The 26256-nt window shown below is 39.6% G+C and overlaps 1 protein-coding gene across 1 annotated transcript in view; it reads right to left on the reverse strand.

Moving 5' to 3' along the window:
- The window catches only part of LOC126248487 (hydroxysteroid dehydrogenase-like protein 1), a 123162-nt gene that overhangs the window by 54764 nt on the left and 42142 nt on the right, over positions 1–26256 (reverse strand). Inside the window, exon 3 of the mRNA XM_049949512.1 lies at positions 2050–2160. Coding sequence (XP_049805469.1) covers positions 2050–2160 — 111 coding nt within the window. The remainder of the gene's footprint in view (positions 1–2049; positions 2161–26256) is intronic.

Here is a 26256-nt window from a genome sequence, read left to right on the forward strand (position 1 = left end):
GACGTCGTCGAACACCGCCGATATTTTGACAGGAGCACACCCTGCCATTCTCAAGGCACAATTGCAAGGAAGAAAAAATGTGCAAGCAAATTTAATACCTCGGTTCACAGAGGAGAAACAAGGAAGACACCACACACAGAACAAGTGTCAACACGACCAAAGATAACCAACATCAGAAATATCGATAGTTACTATTAATCAACAGGTGAGGTAGCACTAATTCTGTCCTTCTGTTTTAGTCTGATTTCAACAGCTTCCTTAATAACACTATCCCAATAGCTGGACGTGCAAGCCATAATCTCCTATGGAATACAATAACACGGAGATTCTGGCTTGCATGCCCAGATATTGGGATAGTGTTATTAAGGAAGCTGTTGAAATCAGACTATCAAACAACCTTATTAACAGAGACAGTGGATTTTGTTTAAATGCTGCTTGGAATCCGGCTCTGTCTCTCATCAAAAAACAGAGGGACAGAATTAGTGCTACCTCACCTGTTGATTAATAGTAACTATCGATATTTCTGATATTGGTTATCTTTGGTTGTGTTGACACTTGTTCTGTGTGTGGTGTCTTCCTTGTTTCTCCTCTGTGAACCAAGGTATTAAATTTGCTTGCACATTTTTTCTTCCTTGCAATTGTGCCTTGAGAATGGCAGGGTGTGCTCCTGTCGAAATATCTGCGGTGTTTGACGATGTCACCCGGCAGCAAACCCGTAAGTTATTTGAACAAAAGATGTATTGTAGAAGAGCCAGTAAACTAAAGGGAAATTTTGTTGTTAGGTAATTCTCCTGATACAAGAGTGAATCACATGTTCCAAGATTAACTACACTCAGAATAACAGGTCACCAGGATATATGATTACTGTGCACAGATTTCAGAAAGGGTTGCACAATGGTTATAGGGAAGCGCTGGGTAAGAGTATTGACAGAGATCGTAAGTATTCTACACAGTATGGCCAGGTAAAAATAGTCTCAGCACTGAGGGAATCCAAAGTGGTGTTTACATCAGCTCTACGACACAGCTCACCTCATTTTAGCTCATCTGTGGGGAGAGTTAATTTAGAGTTGTAATAGGTACTCATGTCTGAGCCGAGGTCTAATACTGGTGTGTTTCCTGCTGAAGACGGAACATGCTATGAACAGCCTTCACCTAAATAAGAAGGATAAAGGAAAACTAGCCAGACTAATTAAAAGAAACTTGGTGGTTGTGTTGATGGGTGGGGGTTGGGGGGGGGAGGGGGGGGGGAGACAGCACTGTCATGAGTGGCAAAATACCAGTGCTCAAAAGAGGTCAGAGCAGCATATTTTCCATGGTAAAGATGGTAGAAAGAAACCATGCTTTAAGAGATGTTGAAGACAATAACTAGGCACCATAATTATGGTGCATATATTGCATCCATGCCAGGTGATACTAGCTAAAAAATTTTCAGCAGTCAGTAGATTTAGTTATTTATTTCCTGCCTACATTTTAGCAAATATAAAATTTCATTACAACAACCAATGAATGGGTAGTAAAATATTTGCACTACTATATTAATGGTCAAGGCCAGGTGACACAATTTGCCCTTCTGAACAAGACATGACTGCTGGTAAAGGTACGGTGTCACACAGTTAGATTACTGTCTTATTACTGCAGAGAAAGGAGGAGTTGCTACATTTATGAAATACTGTCATACATTTACAATATTTATATTAATAAATTTGCTCAGAACAGCATCTAGAATAATGAATGACAAAAATTGAATTTCATAAAAAATCATTTATAATAGTAATTGTGTACGAAGCACCTACAGTTAATATTCAGCAATTCATAACTCATTTTGAAGTTCTATTGACCTGCTTCAACATAAAAACCAAAGGAATAGTGATTGCTGCAGATTTTAACCTGACTTTGCTAAAATCCTTCAAGGAAGAATTTATTGGAACCAGTAAAATAAATTTCATAACAAATAGCAAAATAAATTTAATTTCTACTGCACTGAGACTCAAATCTAATAATGAAAATAATGCTGTACTCTATTACATGTAGAAAAACCATATTACTCACCCAAAATTCCAACATCCAATTCACTAAGCTTCTTCTTCACATCTTCATATGCTCCATAACCTTTACTGAAATCTGTGACTGCTATTTCAGTCTTTACTCCATACAGTCTGGCTGAAAAAAGGAAGTTAAAGCAATGAGTGACTAGGTTTTTTTAAGTACTTGTTTAATAGTTCAACATGTGGAACATCAACAGAGCAGAGTGTTAGACTGTGTGGACCATGATACTTTACTGAATAAGCTATCCTATTATGGTTTTGCTAATAGCAGCATAAATATGATTAAATCCTTCCTTGAGAACCGCCAACAAGTTGTATGCATTAACAGGGAGAAGACAGATGTGATTAATGTTAGGTCTGGCGTGCCACAGGGCTCAGTACTTGGACCTCTATTGTTTTTACTTATGATTAATGACCTGCCATCTTTTGTAAACTCTCACACAATAATATATGCTGATGACACAACTTTTTTAAATAAAAGCTCAGATTTAAACACACTAAAAAATATAGTTAAAGATACCCTTGCTCAGAGTTCATTATGGTTTAGAGTGAACGGTTTTCTACTAAATGAAAGTAAGACCCAGGCAATTTCCTTTAGCTTAAGAGAGAATCATGACTTAGAAAGTATAAAATTTTTAGGTGTTATAGTAGACAACAAGTTGACATGGGAACCACACGTAAACATTTATCTGCCAGACTCTCAAGAGTTATCTATTTAATTAGAAACTTAAAAAGACATGTCCTTATAGTTATATAAGATCAGCATATTTTGCTTTCTTTCAAAGTATCATATCATATGGAATCTTATTGTGGGGCAATAGCAGTCACGTAAAGGACATTCTACTTTTACAAAAAAAATTAGTAAGAATAATAACCAACTCAGATAAGATAGAACACTGTAAACACTTGTTTGTTAAATTGCAATGCCTTACGGTAATAAACTTGTACATCTATAATGTTCTATTGTATGTTAGGAACAATATTTCAAATATATCATTAAGGAGGGATGTACATAGCCATAACACCAGGAACAAATCATGTTTAGATGTACCATATCAAAGACTATCCAAGTCACAGAATTCATATTTAGTTCTTGGACTTAAGTTGTACAATAAGTTCAGTATAGATTTAAAAGAGTTACCTGTCAGTATCTTCAAAGCTAATTTGTACAGAATATTAGTAAATAATCCTTTCCACACAGTAGGTGATTTTTTTGAAACTGAAAATACTGTCTTTCAACACTGTATCTAGCGGATGGCCTTATGTAATCCAAACTAAATTGTATTTAGTAATTAATGTTAAAAATGGAAGTTATCTTGACGTTGTCTATTGCTTTATGAGCTGAATGACAATAAAATTTGATTGATTGATTGAAGCTAGGCTGGGACAACCTAGAAAATCTGCTGTGGTTAAGTGTTATCTGGAGTACAAGCATCACATAAATTATGATGAGATGAAAATCTTGGCTCAGGCTCCAGGGTGCAGGACAGTATCATTACGGAGGCAACTGACATCAAGCACAACCACCCACAGACACTGGCCACCCTACTCAGCAAGGCTTAAGTCGCTGAAGGAACAATGATGTCTGCATACACATACAGCAAATAGTATTTGCACTACTCTGGAAATGAAGCAAGCACTTCTTCAGTGCCTCTTCAAACAGCAGATGTGCTAAGAAAATGCCTATGGTCCAGCTGGGAGTCAGAGCAGATATGGCACAGAGTGTCAGTGCAGTGAGCATCATACGATCTATTAGAGAGCACACAGGTACCAGGTGATCGCCATGAGAGTGGACCATGAACAGAAGGCATCTGAATTGAGAGCAGCCATGAGGACCACACAGAAGATGGATCATCACAAACAGAATCATAGGAAGGCCAGGGAACAGGGATAGAAGGCAGGAAGAGCAGCCCCCCTGCCAGTTCAATACAACAGGAGCACCTGATGATGATGATGATGATGATGATGATGATGATGATGATTAGGAGGAGGGGGTATATCATTGAAATACTGCAGCTGTTGAACATTAGCACCTAGCTAAATTTCCATGAGGATATCAGTCAACTGAGGAGTTACAGAAAAGTTAACGATGACATAATTTCGGTACTCAACAACCATTTCTTTGTGTCAATGCTAAAATATTATGAACTCACCAACCCCATTAAAGAGAATAGGAACAAAGATGGTGTATGTGTCTATGGTAAACCTAATTACTTCATGCTGAACTTGAACTATTATTTTCTGGTATGAAGACCTAGCTCTCATTTCCGTAATTTGAGGTTAACAGATTTCAAGATATCCAGTGTTTTTAGGGCACATGCATTCATATCCTTCACTTATTGCAGTCATGTAATGTTATAATTGAACATCAGACACTCTAAGACTATACTGTACAGGCAGAACAGTGACCTTCAATCTCAATTCAGCACAGTTGAAACAGTTAAAAATCAATATTTAGCAGTCCAAAATTTGAAACTGGCATTCTTAAACCACTTATTCAGTCTTGTAAGTGTCTGTTGCAAATACTGAGTGGCCAGTTACAACTAGCATATGGTTATTGTCTGACTGGAAGAACAGCAAAGACTAGGAGCATCAAAAAATAAGAAATATGAATTGGACCAATTACTGAGGACTTTATATTATTGATAGCTATTGCAAAAATAGTCAACACTATTACCAGCCATACATCTTATACCTGGATAGCACAATTATTGTGTGTATCACCTGCAAAAAGCACAGTTCAGCACAGTTTACTCTACCAGAAGGGGTTAACACTACTTTGGGAAACACTAATCTCCTGTTCAAAAGGGTTAGACGCAATATCACTTACTCAATATGTACTAACATTTGTGAAAATTGCAACATCCACAAGAAATGGCCTGTATAAATCCAAACTCAAAAGATATGCAAAGTGGCATATCAGCAACAAATGTTTGCAATTGCATGAACATAGTGTAAATACAAGCCCAACAATGCTAACCTCCATTGTTCCTGAAATGGTCATTTTAACACCAAGATTGCAGAGTGAGGAGCCATTAAATGAAGTAGAAACATCCCAATGACATCAAGATGCAGAATATCAAAACATGGATGAGTTCACACTGATCCAAATTATCAGTCTCCAGAAAAACAAAGCTGTCATACGAAGTTTAGGGACACTGCTATGCGCATTATGTATTTTGGAAAACAAAGGAGTGAAGGTGATCAGACCTAACGGCAAGTGAGTACTGGACCACACAATGTGACTATGGTATGGGATGACCTCTGCACAGCTTCATACAATTTTTGTTCAATCTGGAGCACTGTAATGGGTTTGAACATATCTATGTTGAACACTCAGTGCTGTCTGCTAGGGGCTGAACCCATTGCACACAAGACAATGGTACAATTTCTACACACTGGAATCAATATGTCTGTCAATCTGTATGCAACTGCTGCACCACGGAGATATTAGAGCCCAAGATACTGCTCCTCCTTGAGCCAACTCCAAGTACAAGACTTCAGCATGATAATTCCTGGTCATATTTGATGAGGAACACGGAAGGCTTTATTGGGAAATAATGGATAACACTGCTTCGCAGGTCTGTGTGTTCCCTGATATATTGTACATTCAACATGTCTAAGGTATGGTTGCTTGGAAGCTTGCTTGTCAAAGTCCTTCAGCAACCATGTTGATGCTTCATTAACTTACATACAAACTTCGTAAAGGAACATTCCCCATCGACATCTCTAAGCACACTTTGATTCCATCCATATGCCAATTGCAGCCTATGGGCACTTCATAACATACTAAAAAGATAAGAGATCATCCACAGTTCTGTAATCCTAATGATTTGTGGATATCATATTCTCAGTCTGTGGTGTAAAATTCATTTTAGTAACATGTATCCTCTTGGCATTTCAAGTTGTACAAATGGCAGATTACAAAATAATTTATGGAGAAGCAGAATGTGGTAAAAATATACAGATCCAGAAGCCTATGCATGGAACCATCAGATGACAATATTCTACCAAATAGAACAGAAGACTTTCTTTAGAGGGAAAAGTAATAACAGATGATGCCTGTGCGTAAAAGCCTGTTAAATAACTGTCATCAACAGAATCAGGTTATAGACAGGCATATGAAGGTTTTTAATGTATCACGTATAAAATGTACATTGAAAAAATAAACAATCAAAGTACTACAATGTATATAACAATATGTTATACATGCTAGTTGGTTGATCAACATGAAAAAATAAAGATAAACTAGCCATTGTGATACACACTGACACATCTGGTGCCAGGCCTGTACCATATATGCTGGTTTACATAAAACTGACAACTGAAGCAACTTTCAAATAGGTACTGGCTCAAATGGCTCTGAGCACTATGGGACTCAACTGCTGAGGTCATTAGTCCCCTAGAACTTAGAACTAGTTAAACCTAACTAACCTAAGGACATCACAAACAACCACGCCCGAGGCAGGATTCGAACCTGCGACCGTAGCGGTCTTGCGGTTCCAGACTGCAGCGCCTTTAACCGCACGGCCACTTCGGCCGGCAAATAGGTACTAATGTTTAATTTGTTCACAGAGGTAGCATCCTCATCATATACTGATATGAGCACAAATGATGAAACATCTGATGCAACTGGGGAGAATAATTCAAAGCATAACAATCAGTGCCACCAGTAGGACATCACATGGGCTGATCATCTGATAAGTAGTCCAGCATAAAGTTGAAATCTCACTAGTAGTTTCAGTGCAGTGTTTATGATAACTCATTCACAATGGCACAGGCCTAGGCAAGATTACTCAACACCTGCAGCAATACACTGGCTCAGCACTGAGCCACAGCACTTGCTAGGTTTTGCTGCCCACATGCTGATCAGTGCCAGGCTAGTTACCAAAAGCTGGGACACTCTGCAATGCAGTGTAAATGACATTTTCAGCAGCAACACCACAACAAATCCACTTTGGCATGTACTGGGTGGTTATAAGTAAATGTTCCCTATTTAATATGTTATAACATGGAAACTAATTACAATATGAGTACCAAACTTGTTAGTTTTAATGTCCGGAGTATGGGGTGCATGATTTCCATGCATCACAGTGCCACTGTACTGCTCCAACTAAGGGCACCTGGTGCTGTAATCAGTCATTGTGATTTGCAGTCTCACACACCTGACCAGTCACAGTGTACTTGTAGATGTGTCAACATAAACTTGGACAAAAGGAGCAGGACATTATTGGTGAAGCACTATTGCCAAAACAACAGTAACAGCTGCACTTCAAGAATATCGCCAGATGAAAGGATTAAGTAAGGGTCCTCTTTCTGCACTTGCTGTGCGGAGCATGATGAAAAAGTTTGAATCAACTGGAGAACTGGGTGTCACTCCAGGTAGAGGCCAACGACTAGTTGCACCACAGGTGGTTGATGAAATCACTATTGCTATAGCAGACAATGCTGCACACAATTCCCGACTGTCAGGCAGGGTGTGTGCTGTGTCATGTCATTTGAACATCCCATGGTCCACTGTACGAAACGTGCTTCACACGATTCTCAAATGGTATCCATACAAGATCCATATCATACAGCAGCTTGCACCACAGGATGCATGACGACATGTTGGCTTCGCTCTCCACTTTCTCACAAGGATTTAAGTTAATGAGGGCAGGCCCTGGACAATCCTATGGACAGATAAAGCTCATTTTTCTCTGACAAGTCAGGTGAACACACAGAATTGCTGAGTGTGAAGATCTTAACCTCAAGTCACTGTGCATGAAGTTGCTCTGTATGATGAACGTGTCACCGTATGGTGTGGCTTCATGTCTACGTTCATCATTGGCCCATTCTTTTCTGAACAACTTGGCAATCAAGGACCAAAGTCGTGCAGTGTGACTGGCCAGCATCACTGCAATATGCTTCACTAGCATGTCATACCTGCCTGTACTGGAGATAGACACATTGCACTCAATGGTTTCATGCAAATGGTGCACCACCGCACAATGCTTGTGAAGTTCACATGCTTCTCCAAAACACATTTGGAAACAATCAAGTTATCAGTTGATCATTTCCAAATGCTTGAATGGCACAATCACCTGATCTCACTCCCTGTGATTCCTGGTTGTGGGGCTACCTGAAGGCCAGAGTTTACCAGGGGAACATTCACACATCTTAAGTGCAGCCTATCAAGAGATGTAGCCAGAATACCTATGGACATGCTTCGTTCTGCTGTGCAGAATGCAAACCTGTGCTTTCAAACTCTTCTGGACACTGATGGGCGCCATATTGAGCTCCTTTTGTAGCAGTAATGGTACCAGTATGTAATGGTATGATGTACCGTAGCAGCACATTAAAAGTGTTTAAACTGAATTGACTACACTTTCAATATCACCTACTTGCTCATATCAGTAATACATTGGTTGTGGACACAGTGATAGGACTGTTTCTTGGATGCTTGTTGACTTGGTTATCTCTAGATTTATGAGGGCAGCGATCTAGTTCTTGACAAGTCTGCTAGTCATTAATTTTTGCATTGACATTTATAATCACACACTACAAGTATCAGTTGATTAGTACATTACATGCAGTTTCCGTTACAACACAAAAGTGACAATACGGTTACCTAAGAATAAATTTTGACACTCTTAAGTATGATTTAAACAGAATGGAGGAGTTCTTGAACATTCCCCTTTTAGACTTGGACACATTATGTCAAAAATATGCATCGCTTTGTGAAACTGGTTTGAGTTACGCACAAAAATATGTTACACACATATTATTTCTGGAGTGCAAGACCCATTCTATTAGCATTCCTGGAAGATTTAAGGGTGGAATAAGATCAGTTTCAAGACCAGCTGGCGATAATACACATTTCTTTCAGTCAGTGGGCCACATCATAGGCATTCAAAAACTAGACAGATTATTGTGTATCTGTCGGTACTTCGAGGGTACTATTAATGTGCAGTCCAAAGTAACACACTATTCTTTGTCCCAAGCAATGGATAATAATATAATTGGGAGGAGGAGGAGGGGTGGGATACTTTCTCAAGATCATCCTTGAAAATGATTGTCCACAGTTTCCTGTCAACAAAGAGTCTAAAATATCTGATAAATATAAGACTTGGCTTTATCTGAAACAACGACATTCTATTATAAGTAGCTACCACGTTTAAGTATTTTTCACTGCCACCTGGAATAGTGTCCAAAGAGCATTTTCCAATGTGTAAATTACTTCACTAATATTGCTGCTACACCATTTTTAGCAGTCATCAAGTCACATACTCTGATTACCAATACCATCATTACAATGTGGAAATGCTGAACAGGCTGTGCCCAGAATCACGGTTAGGAGGAGTCTTGGTACTTGATTCCTTTTTGAGTTTGGAAAATGGGGTAAAAAGTGTTTGGTTTACCCCAGCCCAATGGCTATTTGCATAACCATTTGAACATCTGTCTTACTGCAGCTATGTTACAGAACATTGAGCAAAATTTGAATGATGAACTAGACCTGCCGCTCAAGCAAATTGTGAAAATCTATTAATTTCTTTTGCAAAAGATTTTAATTGAGCTAAAATTAATGCTCAGCTAATGGCACCATTTATATGTACCCCATTTGGTATTTTATGTGCTAAAAACTGTCACACTCATTTTGATTTTATGTGCAAAACAAAATGCTTTTCTTGGAGATTTACTTTAAATTTGTATGAATCAATTCAAACTTTGCATAAAGACAGATAAATGCATAAAGTCAAAATGAATTTTTTTTCATCCAATAATCTTTATCCATTGTCAAGATACAATGGTTTAAAGTCAAGATAAATTTGGCATGTAAAATTAGTTCTTACATGAAATGAATGTGTGAAAATGGTTTAAAGTTAATCAAATAAACAAAAAATGCATTGCTACAATAAAATTAAAAAACTCACTTTGAAAAATCTAGCTTCATTCAGATTTTACATGCAAAAAACATGTACTTTGCAAGTTTTTTATGTGTGCCACTTCTAAGTTTCACACTTGTTTGAATCAGTTAAAATTTGGTTGGAATGTAGACAAATACATGTAGTTAATTGTCATCCTGTTGTTTTGTGAAAGCTTTATCCATGGTTCGAAAGACAATAAAAAAAGACTTGTACCCAATAAGTCATCATCCGAGTCAACAAAAATCTACATCGTTGCCAAGCTATGGTGGTCTTATATCAGAATTACAATACAGGAAAGGTTGGTAACCAGAATAAAATATGCTCCTATCATAGAACAAAAGAAACATCTTGACATATTTGGGCTTCGTGTTGACTCTACTTCCCCAGCACACTGAGCTCTCTTAGCTGCAAGTTTTGACATACCTGCATCTTGTAATATATATGCTAGAGCTGCTGATCCTGTGCTCAGAATCCAGAAGATTCACCTGGCATATTGAACAATATATATCATCATACAGCTGAAGAGCATGTATGTAATAGCTAACCAAGTTTTTCCGGGGTATACAGTTTCTGGGGGTGGGTTAAAAGCAAAATGTTTCTGAATCTGCCTGATAAGTTGAACAGCTAGTTCTCTTTTTTTTTTTTTTTTTTACATCCTTAACTCTGTCTTTTTTGTGCTATGACAGGGGCACTTTTCATTTTGGTTATTTCATGGCTTGGTGTGGCCCTGAAGTCTTCTCATTGTGCTTAAGTGAGATTAGCTTACAAGCATGACCAGTGAGTGTTTTAGTGTCCTAGTGTCTTTGTTCCTTTAAGTGCAAGAAATGACTAGTCCAATACAAATAATTTATCCAATTCAAGTACGGCAACTCTGCTTTAGATGATGGAATACTACATTAAAAGGTTACATCCTTGTAAAGCTATGTTCCGCTGACAAAGCCAACCTTATTTACAATGAGCTCCTGACTTTCAAGACTTACGTCAATTTTACTGCTTTGTCTGCTACTGTTTGTAGTCACTCATATGCAAAAGGGCTTATATGAGATTGCTTCATACAGGATGTACCAGATATGCAGATACCTGGTGAAGTTTTCAGATTGTATTTGTGGCTCAAAGAGGTCCTCAGGATTGTTGAGACTGGAAAAATAATAGTAGCTTTTGAAAACACCACACTACAAAACACCACAATAACCAAATTGTTTTCCTGATGACTCTGATGATAATCTGTCCTGATTTCCTGCCCAGCATTTCCATTTTTCCATCAAGTCCAAAACATTTTAGGGAGAATGAAGCAGCAGAGTACCCCTACCATTGAGACTCTTATATTGCTTCTGGTCTTGCCACATACATTTCATCTGTCTGTCACAGTAACAACAGCAATACCTAACGGCCCATGCCATAAATGGAGGAGGATGGAGCACAAACAGTGCTCCCAGTGTCAACTGCCACTCAGTCATTGCAGTCAAATCTCACTACTCTTGGTCAACATGTCTGCATTCCACTGGATACAAGAGTGATACCACGAATTACAGCAGCAACTTATTGGCAGTTGGGATCAGCCCTGCTCTTGAAATCCATGGTATCATTGCTCATGAATAAGCAGTCAACAGTTCTAACCTTGGACATCTGCTACACATCTACCATACATGTCAGTCATATGCGTGTTCAAGCCCATGATGATGACTCAGACTGATTTATCAGAAGCTTATTTTTGGCTGCCCTTCACTGAAGAATGACAGATAAGCATGATCAAAAGTATTCTACCTGTTATGTGCTATGACTGTAGGCTGTCTTTCGGCATCTACAGCATATCAGCCATTTTTCATTGTTTTATAGAAGACCTTCTGTGTGATGTATCACAGTGTATGAAATCTTAATCACCAGAACCAATTGCAACCTCCAACAGATATTCTCATTACTGCAGCAGACAGGTTTGCACTGCAGCCTACAAAAGTATTTGTCAAGCTTCCTGATAGATTACAACTGCATACCTGGCCAGGACTTAAAAACAGAATCATGCATTTTGTGGATAATTGCTCTTATTGACTAAACTAACCAGACACAACTCTCAATCTGCTATAACAGCTTTGAGTCTACTAGTATCTCTCTCCTACTTAGCAAACTTCAGAGAAGCTCTCCTGCATACCCTCCTGGAGATAGAATATCATGGAAAACTGGGCTTGCCACAAAGTAGAGGATGTTTTCAAAAGAAACATTTCAGTCCACAATGGAGTGTGCTTGTTCAAGACAGATGCCAATTAACTCATTTATTGGCGATGGGTTGTGGTGCTCAACAGGGCAATTATTAATGTTCTTACTAAAACAGTTTGAGGCACCAGTAAAACATCTTAAAATGTAAAGTTAAACAAACAACTGAATAAGGATGAATGATCCTGCGTCTCAACAAAGAGGTGAGAGCATTTAGGAGATGGCACATTGTGCTACAATATTTTCCAACTTAGCATTCTTAGATACTTAATTTCATCAGCAGTACCACTTCTCTGAAGTCCTAGGTAAGTGACACATGTTTTCCTAAGACTACTGTGCACAAAAATGGTGCACTGTCAGAAGAAAGTACATGTTCCAGGCTTCCTGCGCATACAGTTCTGCTGTGATATGGATGACAGGTGCATCAGAGTGTGCGAGTGAAATCGTGCAGCAACTTAAAAGATACTAGTACCTGTCTCCTACTTCCCAATCTTCACAGAAGTATGCAGGACACAATGATTCTTGTGGGTAAAATGACTAAATTGCAAACAGATTTACTATAAAATTCTGTTGGTATATGAACCAAATGAAATGACAAGTCCAGCCATAGCAAAATGATGCCAACAATTTGACCAAGGTTGCACAGAAGAGGCTGATACTAATCAGGAAGGAATGCCATTGACATAAACCACAGACAACAATGTCAAGGCAATCCAGGAACTGACTCACAGCAACCACAGAATTTTTTATGAGGACATTCATGCAGCAGTTTTCTAACAGCTCCATAACCAAGAAACAGATTTCTATTGTCAAGGAATTGAATGACTGATAGAATGTTTTGACCAATGTTTACAGACATCTAGTGACTGTGCTGAAAGATAGTGTAATGTATCTGTGTCACTTTGAAGTGTCTTGCAGCATTCAATAAAAGTTACTTGGCCTGCCCTAATGATGTGTAACTCAACTTTTTTAAGTCTCCTCATCATGCCCTGGAACCCAACACACTGATACCTCTTTCCCCTGCCTCCATGGTCTTCACTTGTTTATTACCTTGAGATGTGCACTGTGTAGCTTTTTCTTAGTAGTTCAGGAGCCAGATAATATGATGAATTTTGCGGCATGATTGCATCATATCTCTCTCAGTGACCCCCTGATTACATACACCTCTACTTCACCAACTGTAGAATGAATCTTCATTTACAAAATAGCACAAAACAGTCATACAAATTCCACCATTTAGATCTGTGTGTCCGCTGCTCGTGGTCTCGCAGTAGCGTTCTCGCTTCCTGAGCACGGGGTTCCGGGTTCGATTCCCAGCGGGGTCAGGAATTTTTCCTGCCTTGAGATGACTGGGTTTCGTTGTGTCATCTTCATCATCATCATTCATCCCCATTACGGTCGGAGGAAGGCAATGGCAAACCACCTCCACTAGGACCTTGCCTAGTACGGCGGTGCGGGTATCCCGCATCGTTCCCCTACGCTTCGTCACGGAGTATGGGACTTCATCATCATCTCGTATACAAAAATACAGTTGCACTTCTTTTAAATGTTGAAAATGAATTAACCAAAACATAAACTTAAAAAATGTAGTCTGGGTACTGCTACTTCTGTATCCCAATGAATCCACACTAACTTTGGTTCTCTTGGTCTAACAAGGTGGGTGATGGCTCCATTTCTCATTATGAACAGTAACATGACCCATACCTATAAGATACCACTTTCACAAATCTTCAATGCCTTCTTTGTTAATGGAAGAGTTATGAAGTTTCATTCTAATGATGGGTGAGTAGGAAGAAGGTATGTTGGTAATAGTTGTACAGATGTAACTCTATATGAGGTTTGATCAAAAAGTAATGGGAATTTTTGTTTTTCTTTAAGAATTTTCATTTATTCATCAACATCAACTTAGTTCTCTTCAAAATAATCCCCTACAGACCTAACACACTTGTGCCAGCACTTTTTCCAATCTTAGGAGTACTTCTGGAAGTCACTTTCCCTTAAGGTATTCAGCTCCTTCAGCGATTCTGTTTGCACCTCATCAACGGCGGCAAAACTATGTCCGTTCACAGTTCTCTTCAGCCTTAGGAATAGAAAGAAGTCAGGGCCATGTCCGGCAAATGTGGTGGCTGACATAAAATAATGGTTTTGTTTTTTGCCAAAAAATCATTGACAAGCATTGAGGTGTGACCTGGAGCATTATAATGATGCAACTTCCACGAGTGGTTTTGCCACATTTCTGGTCTTTTCTTCAGATTGCTTCATACAAATGGTGCATAACTTCCAAGTAGGATTCCTTATTGTCTGTATGACATAAGGCAGGAACTCATTATGCACTAAACCATTGTTATTGAAGATAACAGTGAGGAGATCCTTCACATGTGATCAAACTTCTTGATTTTTTTTTCAGTCTTGGCTATTCAGGCAGTTTCACTGGGATGATTAGGCCTCGGTTTCAATGTCATACCCATATACCTATTTTTCATCACCTGTTATAACCTTCTTTAGAAGTTTCGGATTGTTGTTGATTTCATTCAGCAATTCCTGAGTGATGTCTATGCGATGTTATTTTTGGCCAAAATTCAACAATTTCAGAACAAACTTTGCTGCTTCATGTTTCATGCCCAAAATATCTGAAAAAATTGCTTGGCATGAGCCAAATGATATGCTGATATCATCAGCAACCTCTCTGATGATGATTCAGAAATTTTCCAGAACCATTTCCTCTACTTCTTCCACATTGTCATCGCTAACTGATGTGCAAGGGCATTCAGGGCAGCTGTCATCTTCAACATCTTCATGACCCTCTTTGAAATGTTTATACCACTTGTAAACTCTTGTCTTCCACATATTAAATTTTCCAAAAGCCACAATCAACATTTTGAATGTGGCACTAAATTTTATTCCATCTTTCAAGCAAAATTTAATGCAATTTTTTGATTAATCCTTTCCAAAAACAAAAACCTTTTTGGCTGTCTACAATAAACCAAATATTCAAAATCCAAATATACATGAGGAACATGTGTACCAGCAAGGCAAAAAAACAGAAATTTCGAGAATCGGATGCATAAAGCCCACGAAATTCAAAAGTTCCTGTTACTTTTTTATCACACCTTGTATTCATATCATCCCATTAGGAGTCACTGCAAGATGGGTTTTGGCAGCTCACCAGCATCAGTCGACAGAAAGGATATTGTGCTAGTTTTTAAAATGCTTATTAGCAGATACATCCTCAGTGTATACAAATTCCTTGCACCATGCACCAATAATAAACCATAAAAAGACATTCAAAAATTGGAGTACTGGGTACCCTTGCTTTGTCTGCTCCCAGAGTAATTGCTGAGTCATTTCAAGAGAGTTAAAGCTTAACATACACTCACCTTTCATTCTCTTAGTGAGTGAAACCAAGTAAACTTAACATCAAACATAAGATTCAGAACCTTCACTGTAATTCTGAAAGCAAAGTATTGTTCCACATCTTCAAATCAAATATATTAAAACATGATGTGTACTGCTACATATCTCTGAAATTAATCTAAATCCAAAGACTGCTGCCCACTTCTTCAGACTTCTAAGTGACAGTTGTAGATAAAAAGTCATTTCAGAAGGTGCAACAGAGGAGTAAAACATTGCAAAAATGTCCAAAATAAAAAGTATTATATAGGACTCTACTGCAAGTGTTATGCTACTGAATGACTACATAAAAATGGGGAGACTGATACAAAACCTCTCCTATAGTTGTACTTATTAAGAATAATGTATCTGACAGCTGGTACTATAGGCATTTTCAAGGTCAAAATATATGCCTACTAGATGATTTCTGCAAAGTAATTCCTGCAGTACAGCCACTTCCAGCAGAATTACATTAGCATATGTTCTAAGCAAATATTGTATAAACTATAATGAGCTGTCTTGATTTCAAAACCTGTTCATCAGGAAATCCACAATTCTACTTATGCAGCTGGATAGGTCTTCAGCCCAGTTGCTAATAGATGTTTAGTTCTTTCCTGACTCCAAAAGATACATTAAAATGTGTCCTCCAGTGGTTTAGGAAAACATAGTATCACTCAAATCTCACTGAAAATTCTGAAGGAGGCTCTACTTATAGCTATGTTGAAGATGATGTAACGCACTACAATGCCTACATTCAGCATAGGTTACCATATCTCATGTCTTGGGTGATGTCATTTTTACTACACACTGGTATACAGAAAATTATATACCTATTGGAGGAGGAGGAGCTTAGTGTTTAACGTCCCGTCGACAACGAGGTCATTAGAGATGGAGCGCAAGCTCGGGTGAGGGAAGGATGGGGGAAGGAAATCGGCCGTGCCCTTTCAAAGGAACCATCCCGGCATTTGCCTGAAGCGATTTAGGGAAATCACGGAAAACCTAAATCAGGATGGCTGGAGACGGGATTGAACCGTCGTCCTCCCGAATGCGAGTCCAGTGTGCTAACCACTGCGCCACCTCGCTCGGTATACCTATTGTTGAGTAATTAGAAATCATGAACACTCTTCTTGTAATCCTGCTGGACATACTGATGGATCAATTGATATAATTAGGTATACGTCTCACAAGGTCGCTAGGCATGGTCTGGATTGATACATCTGCCAGCACTAAGTTACATGGGTAGAAAACAGTGGCAGATATAAGGACTGTCATGGACTGATGGATTGTCTCCACTTCACTTGTCTTATGTTGAATCACTGATGTGTAACACCTGCTCTCTGGTGGACCTTTTTATGATGACCTTACAGTACTTAGCTAGTTTCTGAACATAGATTTTCGGCTCTGCGAATACTGGGCCATCAATGTGTGGTTTGCACATGTGGTGCTGTCTCCATTCTCCACTGGCCAACCTGTACCTACTGTGAATGCACTGATGATGTGATGCATGCATTGGTGTAGTGGTTTGTATCAGTGTGGTTTCCAGAGTAGCAAGTTACAGTATTTTCCAGTACTAATGTTTGAGTCATTCAGTAGATCTCGAGTGTACTTTAATAACCAAGATATATCCAGCTCCAGAAGTCCAGTTACCATATCTCATGTCTTGGATGATGTCATTTTTACTACACACTGGTATACAGAAAATTATATACCTTCTGTTGAGTTGAAGGAGAGTTTGGATCTATTATTTTTTTGTGATTTATTTGTACTTAACTGGTGTTCAATGGAACCTGTGTTGTTAAAGATTTAGACTTACAACAGTGGTGACGATGGGCTGTTTGGAACTAGAACACATCCCATGCCAGAATAGTGCTTATGAGGCCACTTTGATGTGTGTTACAACCAAAATGGATATGCTGTTTTTTGAGTTCTGGAAACAGCAGTTTGATGAACACCACAAGCTTGTACAGAAGCGATGGATCAGGAATGTCTGCAATTTCTTCTGGTAGACCTGGCTTTCCAGCCAATTAATGAAGCTCAAGAAGACTGAGAAGTATACCAGAAGCATTTAGCACTTCATTTCCAGGAAAGTGACATTAAGTGCCCCAAGAGACAGTGAGATTTTTTTATTATTTACAAATCCACTGCTCTATATACCGTATAAAAACTGACACCTCTGTGTAAAACATCAGTGCCACTCCTAATCACTATTTACTCACAGTTGCTTTTAAGTGAATATTTTGCAACAAAAATGCATTGCTGGCTGCTCATTTAGGATTACTCCAACACTCTAAGCATCATGAACTGTGGATCTACAGGCCTGAGTAGAAAATGCAAGTTTATGTGTTCTTGTGGGAAATCATACACATAAACTTTAATAGGTGACATGGTTATCAGATCAGCACTGGACAGGGAAGTGCATGCTAAGCATTAACACAGCCAGATCCTTATTCAGCTAAAGTTTTGCATATTGTTATGGCCTTCAAGATTTCGCTTGCAGCTCAGGCTATCTTTTCAACATAATATCATTTATATCAGAAATGTCATTCTGATTGGCAAATGTGGTGTGACCTAGTCTGTCTGGTGGTGAAAATGTTAAAATGCCATGCAGTCCAGGTTGAGTTGGAGTGGCCCCCACTTGACAGGAAGGCATCAAATATGTGCCATCACAGTTTTTCAACTCATCCTCACTGAAAATTGCATAGACTTCTCAGTTGTCCTGATTGTTTTTCTGTACATGCTAGATGTAGTTGCCTACATTATAATGATATCTGTCAACAGTATTTTTTCCAGTGTGATATGAAAGTTGTTTGTCAGAGCTGACTGAGCCATTAGCAGTCAAGTGTGCCAATGCAAATAAACAACAACATACCAGATTCAAGGGCAGCACAATGCTGCCTTATGCTGTCAGAATTAATCATGGTATTCCTATTTTACCCCAGTCTTGATTATTAATCAGCCCATGTGTCTCCAGTTGTTGTCACTAATCTTAAAATTTTTAGCATCTAAGCTGCAGACTGATGTTCATCTTGAAATTGTGGTACTAGGACAGGTTGTTCTGGAAGTAACATACAATCAGGTAACCAGCACCGTTACTATCTTTCTATTGACAGAACCCTCAGTGGAAAATATTTTTGACCTCAATTTGTATATAGCACTTGGATTTTCTACCCAAAACTCGGTCCAAGCAATTCATAATGTAAAACATCTCCCACTCCATCTCATGGACTGGTACAGCAACTATATAAAGATTATTCTCGAATAAAGCAGTTTTGGTCATGAAAATATTGCTTTAATGATTGGTTTTGCCTTAGCATGGCACCTTTAGATTATCGACAAATAGAATAAAGGGAAAATAATAGTTAAGATATGGTCCCACCATGCAAGGCTGTAAGATAATATCTAACAAAATTTTTACGAACCCTGGATTGAGAACTCTTATGCTGTGCAATAAGCATACATTCAGAGGAAGTTGACTGGGGCATGTGCCTAGACAATCAACATGAAATGATAAGCAGACCGTAAAAAGAAGGAATACATTACACAGTGGTAAATCAAATAAAGTGTTAAAATGCAAAACAATACCTCCCATACAGTCATGACAGCAGGTGCAGTGGTGCAGTCGTAGGATCACACTTACAGAACAGCACACATCGTTCTTTACTAAACACAGTGAAATGAAAACCAGCTATCATGTTCAGTTAAGTATGGGAACACATGCACATGGTGCTCATAAGTAGCTTTAACATGATAACTTAGATTTGTAATAAAAACTCCAAAATTAAGCTGCAGAAGCACTATGGATAGAGACCAATAAACAATAATGAAATAATAAGTGTAACAGGATACACATTAAAAATTAAAAGTATTTAAAAGAAACAAATCTGTATAACACACCAACAGGCTGTATGCATAGCAGCACACAATAGGTAGCAACGCAGCCCCGAAAAGGAGAAAGTGGAGTAAAATATGCATATATCACTGTATGAACATTAATACCATGACAAAAACTCTGTTTGGCATTTCTAATGGAGCATTTGTCTACATAGCAGGCCGCACTGCACTCACCTCATCTTTCTGTGTATCAGCTAGGACTGTTCCAGCCTTATGAGCCAATTCAAGGGGGGAGATCTCTTGTGATCCAACTAGACATTTTGTTTTGATAGATCAGTTGATAAAATTACGTACATATCCAGCAAGGTCATTACACGGCACAAAGTGAGACATCCAGTGGCACCAGGTCTTGTGGGTAGAAAACAGAGGCAGATATATGGACTGCCACAGGCCATGTTGGCCTCTCTTGTCTCAGATTGCTGATGTGTACTTCCTACTCTGTAGTAGATTACTTTGCAATGGCCTTGTGATATCTGGCTAATTTCTGGTCATTGATTTGAACTCAGTAATTCCCAGCCACTGGAATTTGACTTGCACATGAATAAGTCTATTTCCCTAATGTGGTACTGTCTCCATTCTCCATTTTACTGCATGTTATGCTCCAGCAAGTATACCAACAGCATGTGCATGCTCCAAGACAGAGTGGTTTGTATTAGAATGTTTTCCCTGCCTGGTGAGCTTCAGTGATCTCTAGCACTAATGTTTTAGTCCTGAGTACTTTAACTGTTAATTGGTATCCACCTCTCAAAGTCTTTGTTTCTGGTTAGTTCAAGATGAATCAAGATTTACTATTTTCTGTGATTTACCTGTACTGAGTTGGTGATCAGTGAAACCTGTTTTATTGAAGAAGCAGATTTACATGAACTCTTCCACAAAAGCAAGGTGGCAAAAATTACTGAGCCTTGGTTCACTGAGGTGGTAATGTTTGAGGAATATCAATTAATATCTAAGCTACAATGTCAGGTGTTCTTACAAGGCACCTGTGCTTTGATGTAACATCTATTGATGATCTGTTGTAGTAAACCTCCATATAGACTCTCATATTTCTGTAGGACTTGTTGATGGGTTAATCAAGTTTTAAGAAGTTCCTATGGAAGTTCTGTTTACTCCCTTTAATTTTACATTGATACTTGAACCTCGCAGGCCAAAATGTTGTGAGGTTCTCTGCACACTGTCACAATGCCACCTGGCTATCCCTAGTTACTATATCAAGAGGCAGACTGCCTCTTAATGTATTCAGAGGGCTGTGGTGTGGATAATTCAACATCTTTAGCAACCTGTTTTTTTCCTTTTTTTGGGGGGGGGGGGCATGATTCACCATATCCTGGACTCTCTCTTTTTGTTTGGATACACTCAAATGGCTAAATAATGCCCAGTTGCCCATCCTGACAGTCCCAGTCCAACTTGGTAGCCTCCTTTCATGAGCTGCCAAGGGCACCATACTCACGGGCAAGAAGGGGAGCTCCCCCCCCCCCCCCCCCTTTCCACCTCTAACGCAAAGAAAAAAATGGAGAATAGTCAGGTGTTTTTCCATCAAGAAAATAATTTAAAAGTTGGTATTACACAGGTTTTTAACAAGGTCAGACATGGAACTTTTTTATGGCTATTTACTAGTCACCATTCAACTTCCAAAATATTAAAAATACTCCACAGCCCCCCTGCCCCCAAGTACACAAACTGTCATACAGGTGCCTTTGCAAGATGCTCTATCTGATAAACAGATCCAAAACTAAAAGCATCCCACCCCCTCCCTCACTTTCCTCCCAAAAGGAGTTCCACTGTCTGGAGCAGCCATGGACAGATTGGATTTTTCACATGTGACAATGTCCAGAGTGCTGTCTTCACCACTGTCAGATGAAACAAATCTTCTACTGTCTGACAGATACAGGCAAGAATTTCTATATATTATTTCCATTTTCCATCCATTTTTCTCCCTAGGAGGAGATGGTGGTGCACAGCTGGGTTACAGACAAACTTTTGTTTGGTAATATTTCTTGTTGTGGGGCTTTGTTATGAGTCAGACAGCAGTTCTGATTGCTACATGCTTTGCAGATGTAGACAGGGCATAACTTTAATATTGGAGATCCACTTGCATATGCATTTACACGACGGTGTTATGATCAGCATACTAAACATCCAGGTCATAAGCACCCTTAGTACTGTGCAATTATAATAACTTGCAACTTTTAACAGTCATGCACATGGCGAGTGGAGGAGACGCTGTTGCCACCACAAGCCAAAGCTACCACGCCCACTTTGAAGATGTCATCATTAATGTGCCATCTATGAAGCACTGTTCAGTAATTAGCAAATGACAATACTGAACAGGGCACTTAATCACTGAATATTTTATAAACACTCACAAACACGGTGTGACATAATTTCACACGAAGAATTATTGCAGTCCACTTACTCAAACATGGAACTGCTGCTGGAGTTGACAAGAATAGCCTTCTTAGATTTGACCCTCCAGCAATCCTGTACAGATCCATGTTTCTTTGATCAGATTCTTGGTATGGCTCACAACTTGAGACCAATTATGTGGAACAGCATTTGTAACAGCTTCTCTGGTCATCATTTCCACCCCAACAACACAAAACTTTTTATTGTTTCTTGCCACAGAATTTAAGTTCAAAAGAACTGAAATGAGTGTGGTATGTAGGAAGCCTGTGCTATGTCCTTTCACCATTGCCAGTTTGCTGACCTGCCAACCATTCCGAGGAATGTTATGTGTAGTGGCTGTTCTGCCCACCACTTTTGAAACATGTAAAACTGGATCACCACTACTGCACTCCGGTTCAAAGTATTAATTCCCCTCCTCCAATCCTTGATAGCTGTGAAACTGGTAGACACATTGTCAGACAGTCTCTTTTAAGCCGAATCTCTTGTTGAGATATATCATACTGCTACAAAAACAACGCTAATACAATAACACTAGTTCACAGCAACATCTGATGAATTCACTTGAATCTGCTGATCTGTTGGTTACGTGGGAACAGAAATAGGATCATCATTGGTGTTAGCCAGGCAATGTCATCATGCCCTACAACAGACCAAACTGTTAAAGTTCACAAGTTATTTTAATTGAACAGTATATTTTGGATTAAATCTGACAAAAACTGTAGTGCTGCCACTAGTTTTTTGGCACTACTAAGTGGAATAGCAGCAATACTGCTGCTGTTACAAGCAGGCCATGGATGCTGATGGGTGGGGAGCAGACCAAAACACCACTGCACCACCTGCAGCAGTACTGCCAGCCAGTCTTCACACTGAGGGCCAGGGGCCAGCACTCGTAGTACTGATGACGTAATAGAACAGTGGGCCAACTACAACAGTGGAAGATCAATTGTCACCTTGTTTTGCTGTACATGGTTAGAAGCAGTACCTCGGCACAACATGTGGGCTTTACACCGTTATAAACACTAATCATTTTCAGTAGAGGTATTTGCTATCTGGTGGCACCTAATATGACAGGAGAGCCATGCCAGGCAACAGGGTGAGATGGTTTTGCAAACTGCCACCACAAGTCTTGGGCTCCACCACCAACAAGCCATCTTCAGGTTCTGAGTTCACACCCATGGACTTGGCTCCTTGCAGCTGCTAGGCCATCTTGGAGTCACTTCAGCTGCAGCTGGACTTCTGCCTTGGAGATCAGCCATTTGTGACTGGTGTGGTGCACCCACCCATCCACCTGTACTTATGCAGACAAACTGGTGCTGTACAACTCCGCTCACAAGGGTAGACACCACAGCTGGGGGCTGTCCGCTACAAGAATCACAGTGGGCTTCTGCATCTGCAGGCACACCCTGCCCCAGATCTGAGTGCCATGCCAAAACAGCATGAGCTGCCGCAGGTGTCACCGGTCTTGCTGCACTGCTGACACCAAGCGAACCACTGGCCGGGCATTGCATCAGCAGCTACCAGCCCCATAGATATTGACACACATCAAGAGGGTTTAACTGCTACAGAACAATGCTACAAGTGCTGTAGCCTGTTTCATAGTAAAATGTGCTACTGTTAATGCTGTTTTATTACACCAGCACCTGTTAGCAACCTTTCGCCTCAACTCTACCCTGCCACAAGAGAGGTCATCCAACCTGGGCCTCTACATTTTGGCATCAGAAGCACCTCTGAGACAGACACTGACAGCTCGACTCAGTATCGCATAGCAGTGACAATTACAGTGGGGTATGTGGACAAAATGTGCCCCCCCCCCCCCCCTTCTGCATACAGAGGGTGGGGTTCTAAGGTGGAGTGTCATCATAACCTGAGAGTAGCATTTATGAAGCCAGACAAATCAGATGATTTGTCATGACTTCATGGCGATTCCAGGGACCACTATTCACAACCTCCAAGGGGCTTGCAATGCAACCTATTAGGGTAATTCAATCATCAACAAATCAGGTAAAGCAATTAACAACAGAAAAGGCAGAGATGCATAGGAAAATGATTGCTAAGAATGAAGGCAGGGCATCATCCTGTTTATCTACTCCTTTGGTGGATTCAGCTGCCACTAATTTGATTACTCCCAATTCTGGCTTGCCAATTGATGATATGTTGTCCTTCCTGGATGATCTGGAGGCAGCAGGAAGGATTCACCTTTTGACAGCAAAGATTCATTTTTGGACAGGAAAGATTCGTTTCTGGACAGATGATCAGCTAAGCTGCAACTGATGGGGGGCAAAAGCGTTTGTGAGATATAAACAGAGGTTGACTAACACACTGACATTTTAACAGCTTGGACAATGGCTCACACAATGCTATAGAAAACATAATACCATGAGTTTCATTTATTTATTTATTTATTGAGCAGTTGAGTGGAATGTCACAGAAGCACAATGAGTAATTAGAAAGTTTCAGTGATAGAATAAGAAAAGTCAATGACCATAATTATGAGTTAATGGGAAGCAAATAAGGTTATCCTCCAGGAAGCAGAGCAGAGGGTTTTAGATACTTTCCTGAGAGTCCTGCCATCTGATTTGTCTAGGCAGATTCAAGACAGGTAACCCAAAAGACCTAACACTGCTGTTAGGTTATCTATGGTGTAGGACAAGATAGATTTAGTTAGGGAGGCGTGTAATAGGTGAGATATTCTGTCCACTGAGGTGAGATGTTCCAGTTGTGGGTGTTCAGAGCATGTCCAGAGGCAGTGCCATTAGCTAAAATATGTGGCGTGGTTGGGATTGTACGGATAGGGGCAGAATGGACAGGGGCAGAATGTTCTGGTGTTAAAACACAAACAGGTTTCCAAAGTCCACCGGATGGCATTCCCATTAAATTTCAGTGCTGCAGAAATATATGCAGAGGCGGAATGTGAGGTAGTAGGCGTCATAAGGGGTAAGAAGCACAAATTTATATTGGAGATAAGGTGCATGTATCAGTGGCAAGTCTGGACCTCACAGGTATGAAACAATTAAACCCAAAATGCTATAGTTTGTGTGCAGTGGGAGATAGTGACAAGAAGTGACTGCATTCAGCAATATTAAGTTTTCTTGTTGGGGTGGAATAATTTCAGGAGTGCATGGAAGTGGTGCCTCATGTTAAGTGAAGGTTACTGCACAATCCCGGGGGTAAAATTTTTGTTCAAACATCATGCCGAAATTTACCTTCAGCAACGTAAAGAGGAACTCAAGGGGAAAATATTCCATAATGAAATACTGGTGTAATGTCCTTCTGCCTTAAGGGAGGAACCAGTTAAACTGCAGACAAAATCGCTAAGGCTTAATTCGCATAATATAGTGCCACAAGGCACTTGTAAGCTACTTTGAGTGAGTGTGGGACCAGAATGACCTGTTGATATGTTGTGTGTGATAGAACAGCTAGAAGAGAATGATGTGTTGGATGCAAAACAGTGCTTCATCGGAAGAAGTGTTGTACATCTACAGGAGATGGACAGTGAAAGAGTGGTACCAATCAGTAAAGATAATTTTGGCACTGATGATGAGAAGCTAAGCAAAGGTTTGTTGGTAGCAAGTTTATCCATTTTGGACAAAGATGCTTGTGCAGAGGTAGGGCATCTGAAGGGAACAGAGAAAGTGGAAATGGAAGAATCATTACTGGAATTTGAGGAGTTATTTAATCCTCAGGGTCCACTGCCAGCAATGCCCATAACACAACATAGAATTCCAAAGGGGTTTAAAGCACCTGTATATCACAAACTGTACAGTACCTCTCAGCATTTACTGTCAGATTTGAAGGACTCCATTAACCAACAACTGAGCAATGGCATAATAGAGGAGAGCACTAACCTTTGGCGAGTAGCCTCTTCATTGTATCCAAAATAAGTTGGCAGATGGAACAAAGATGTACAGATTTTGTTGTGACTATCAGCACATGAATAGTAAAAAAATACCAGATGAATACCTCATACCCAACATTTCAGAAAGCCTCAACAACTTGGGGCAGTGCTAGTACTTCTCTAGGACAGACTTAAGGAGTGGGTATGACCAACTGGAGATAGCTCTAGTAGCCTGACCAAAAACTGTGTTGTTTAGTCCACTGGACCAATTACCAGTACCAGTGAATGCCATTTGGTTTAAAAAACATATCAGCCACATTTCAATGGTTGCTGGACAGAGTACTAAGGGGTTTGAAACCTCTGCATTGTATTGTGTACCTTAACAATATAACTGTGTTGTCAGGGAATATGAAGGAACGTACACAACCAATGAGGGAAGTGTTTAAGAGATTTGTGCAGTTCGTCTAACACTGAGTATTGAAAAGTATAATTTTGCTATGGAAGGAGCAAGTTATTTAGGAAATGTGATTAGCTGGAAAGACGTGAAAACAGACCCATAATTAGTGCATGCAGTGTG

Source organism: Schistocerca nitens, chromosome 3, assembly GCF_023898315.1.
Source record: "Schistocerca nitens isolate TAMUIC-IGC-003100 chromosome 3, iqSchNite1.1, whole genome shotgun sequence".
NCBI lineage: Eukaryota > Metazoa > Arthropoda > Insecta > Orthoptera > Acrididae > Schistocerca > Schistocerca nitens.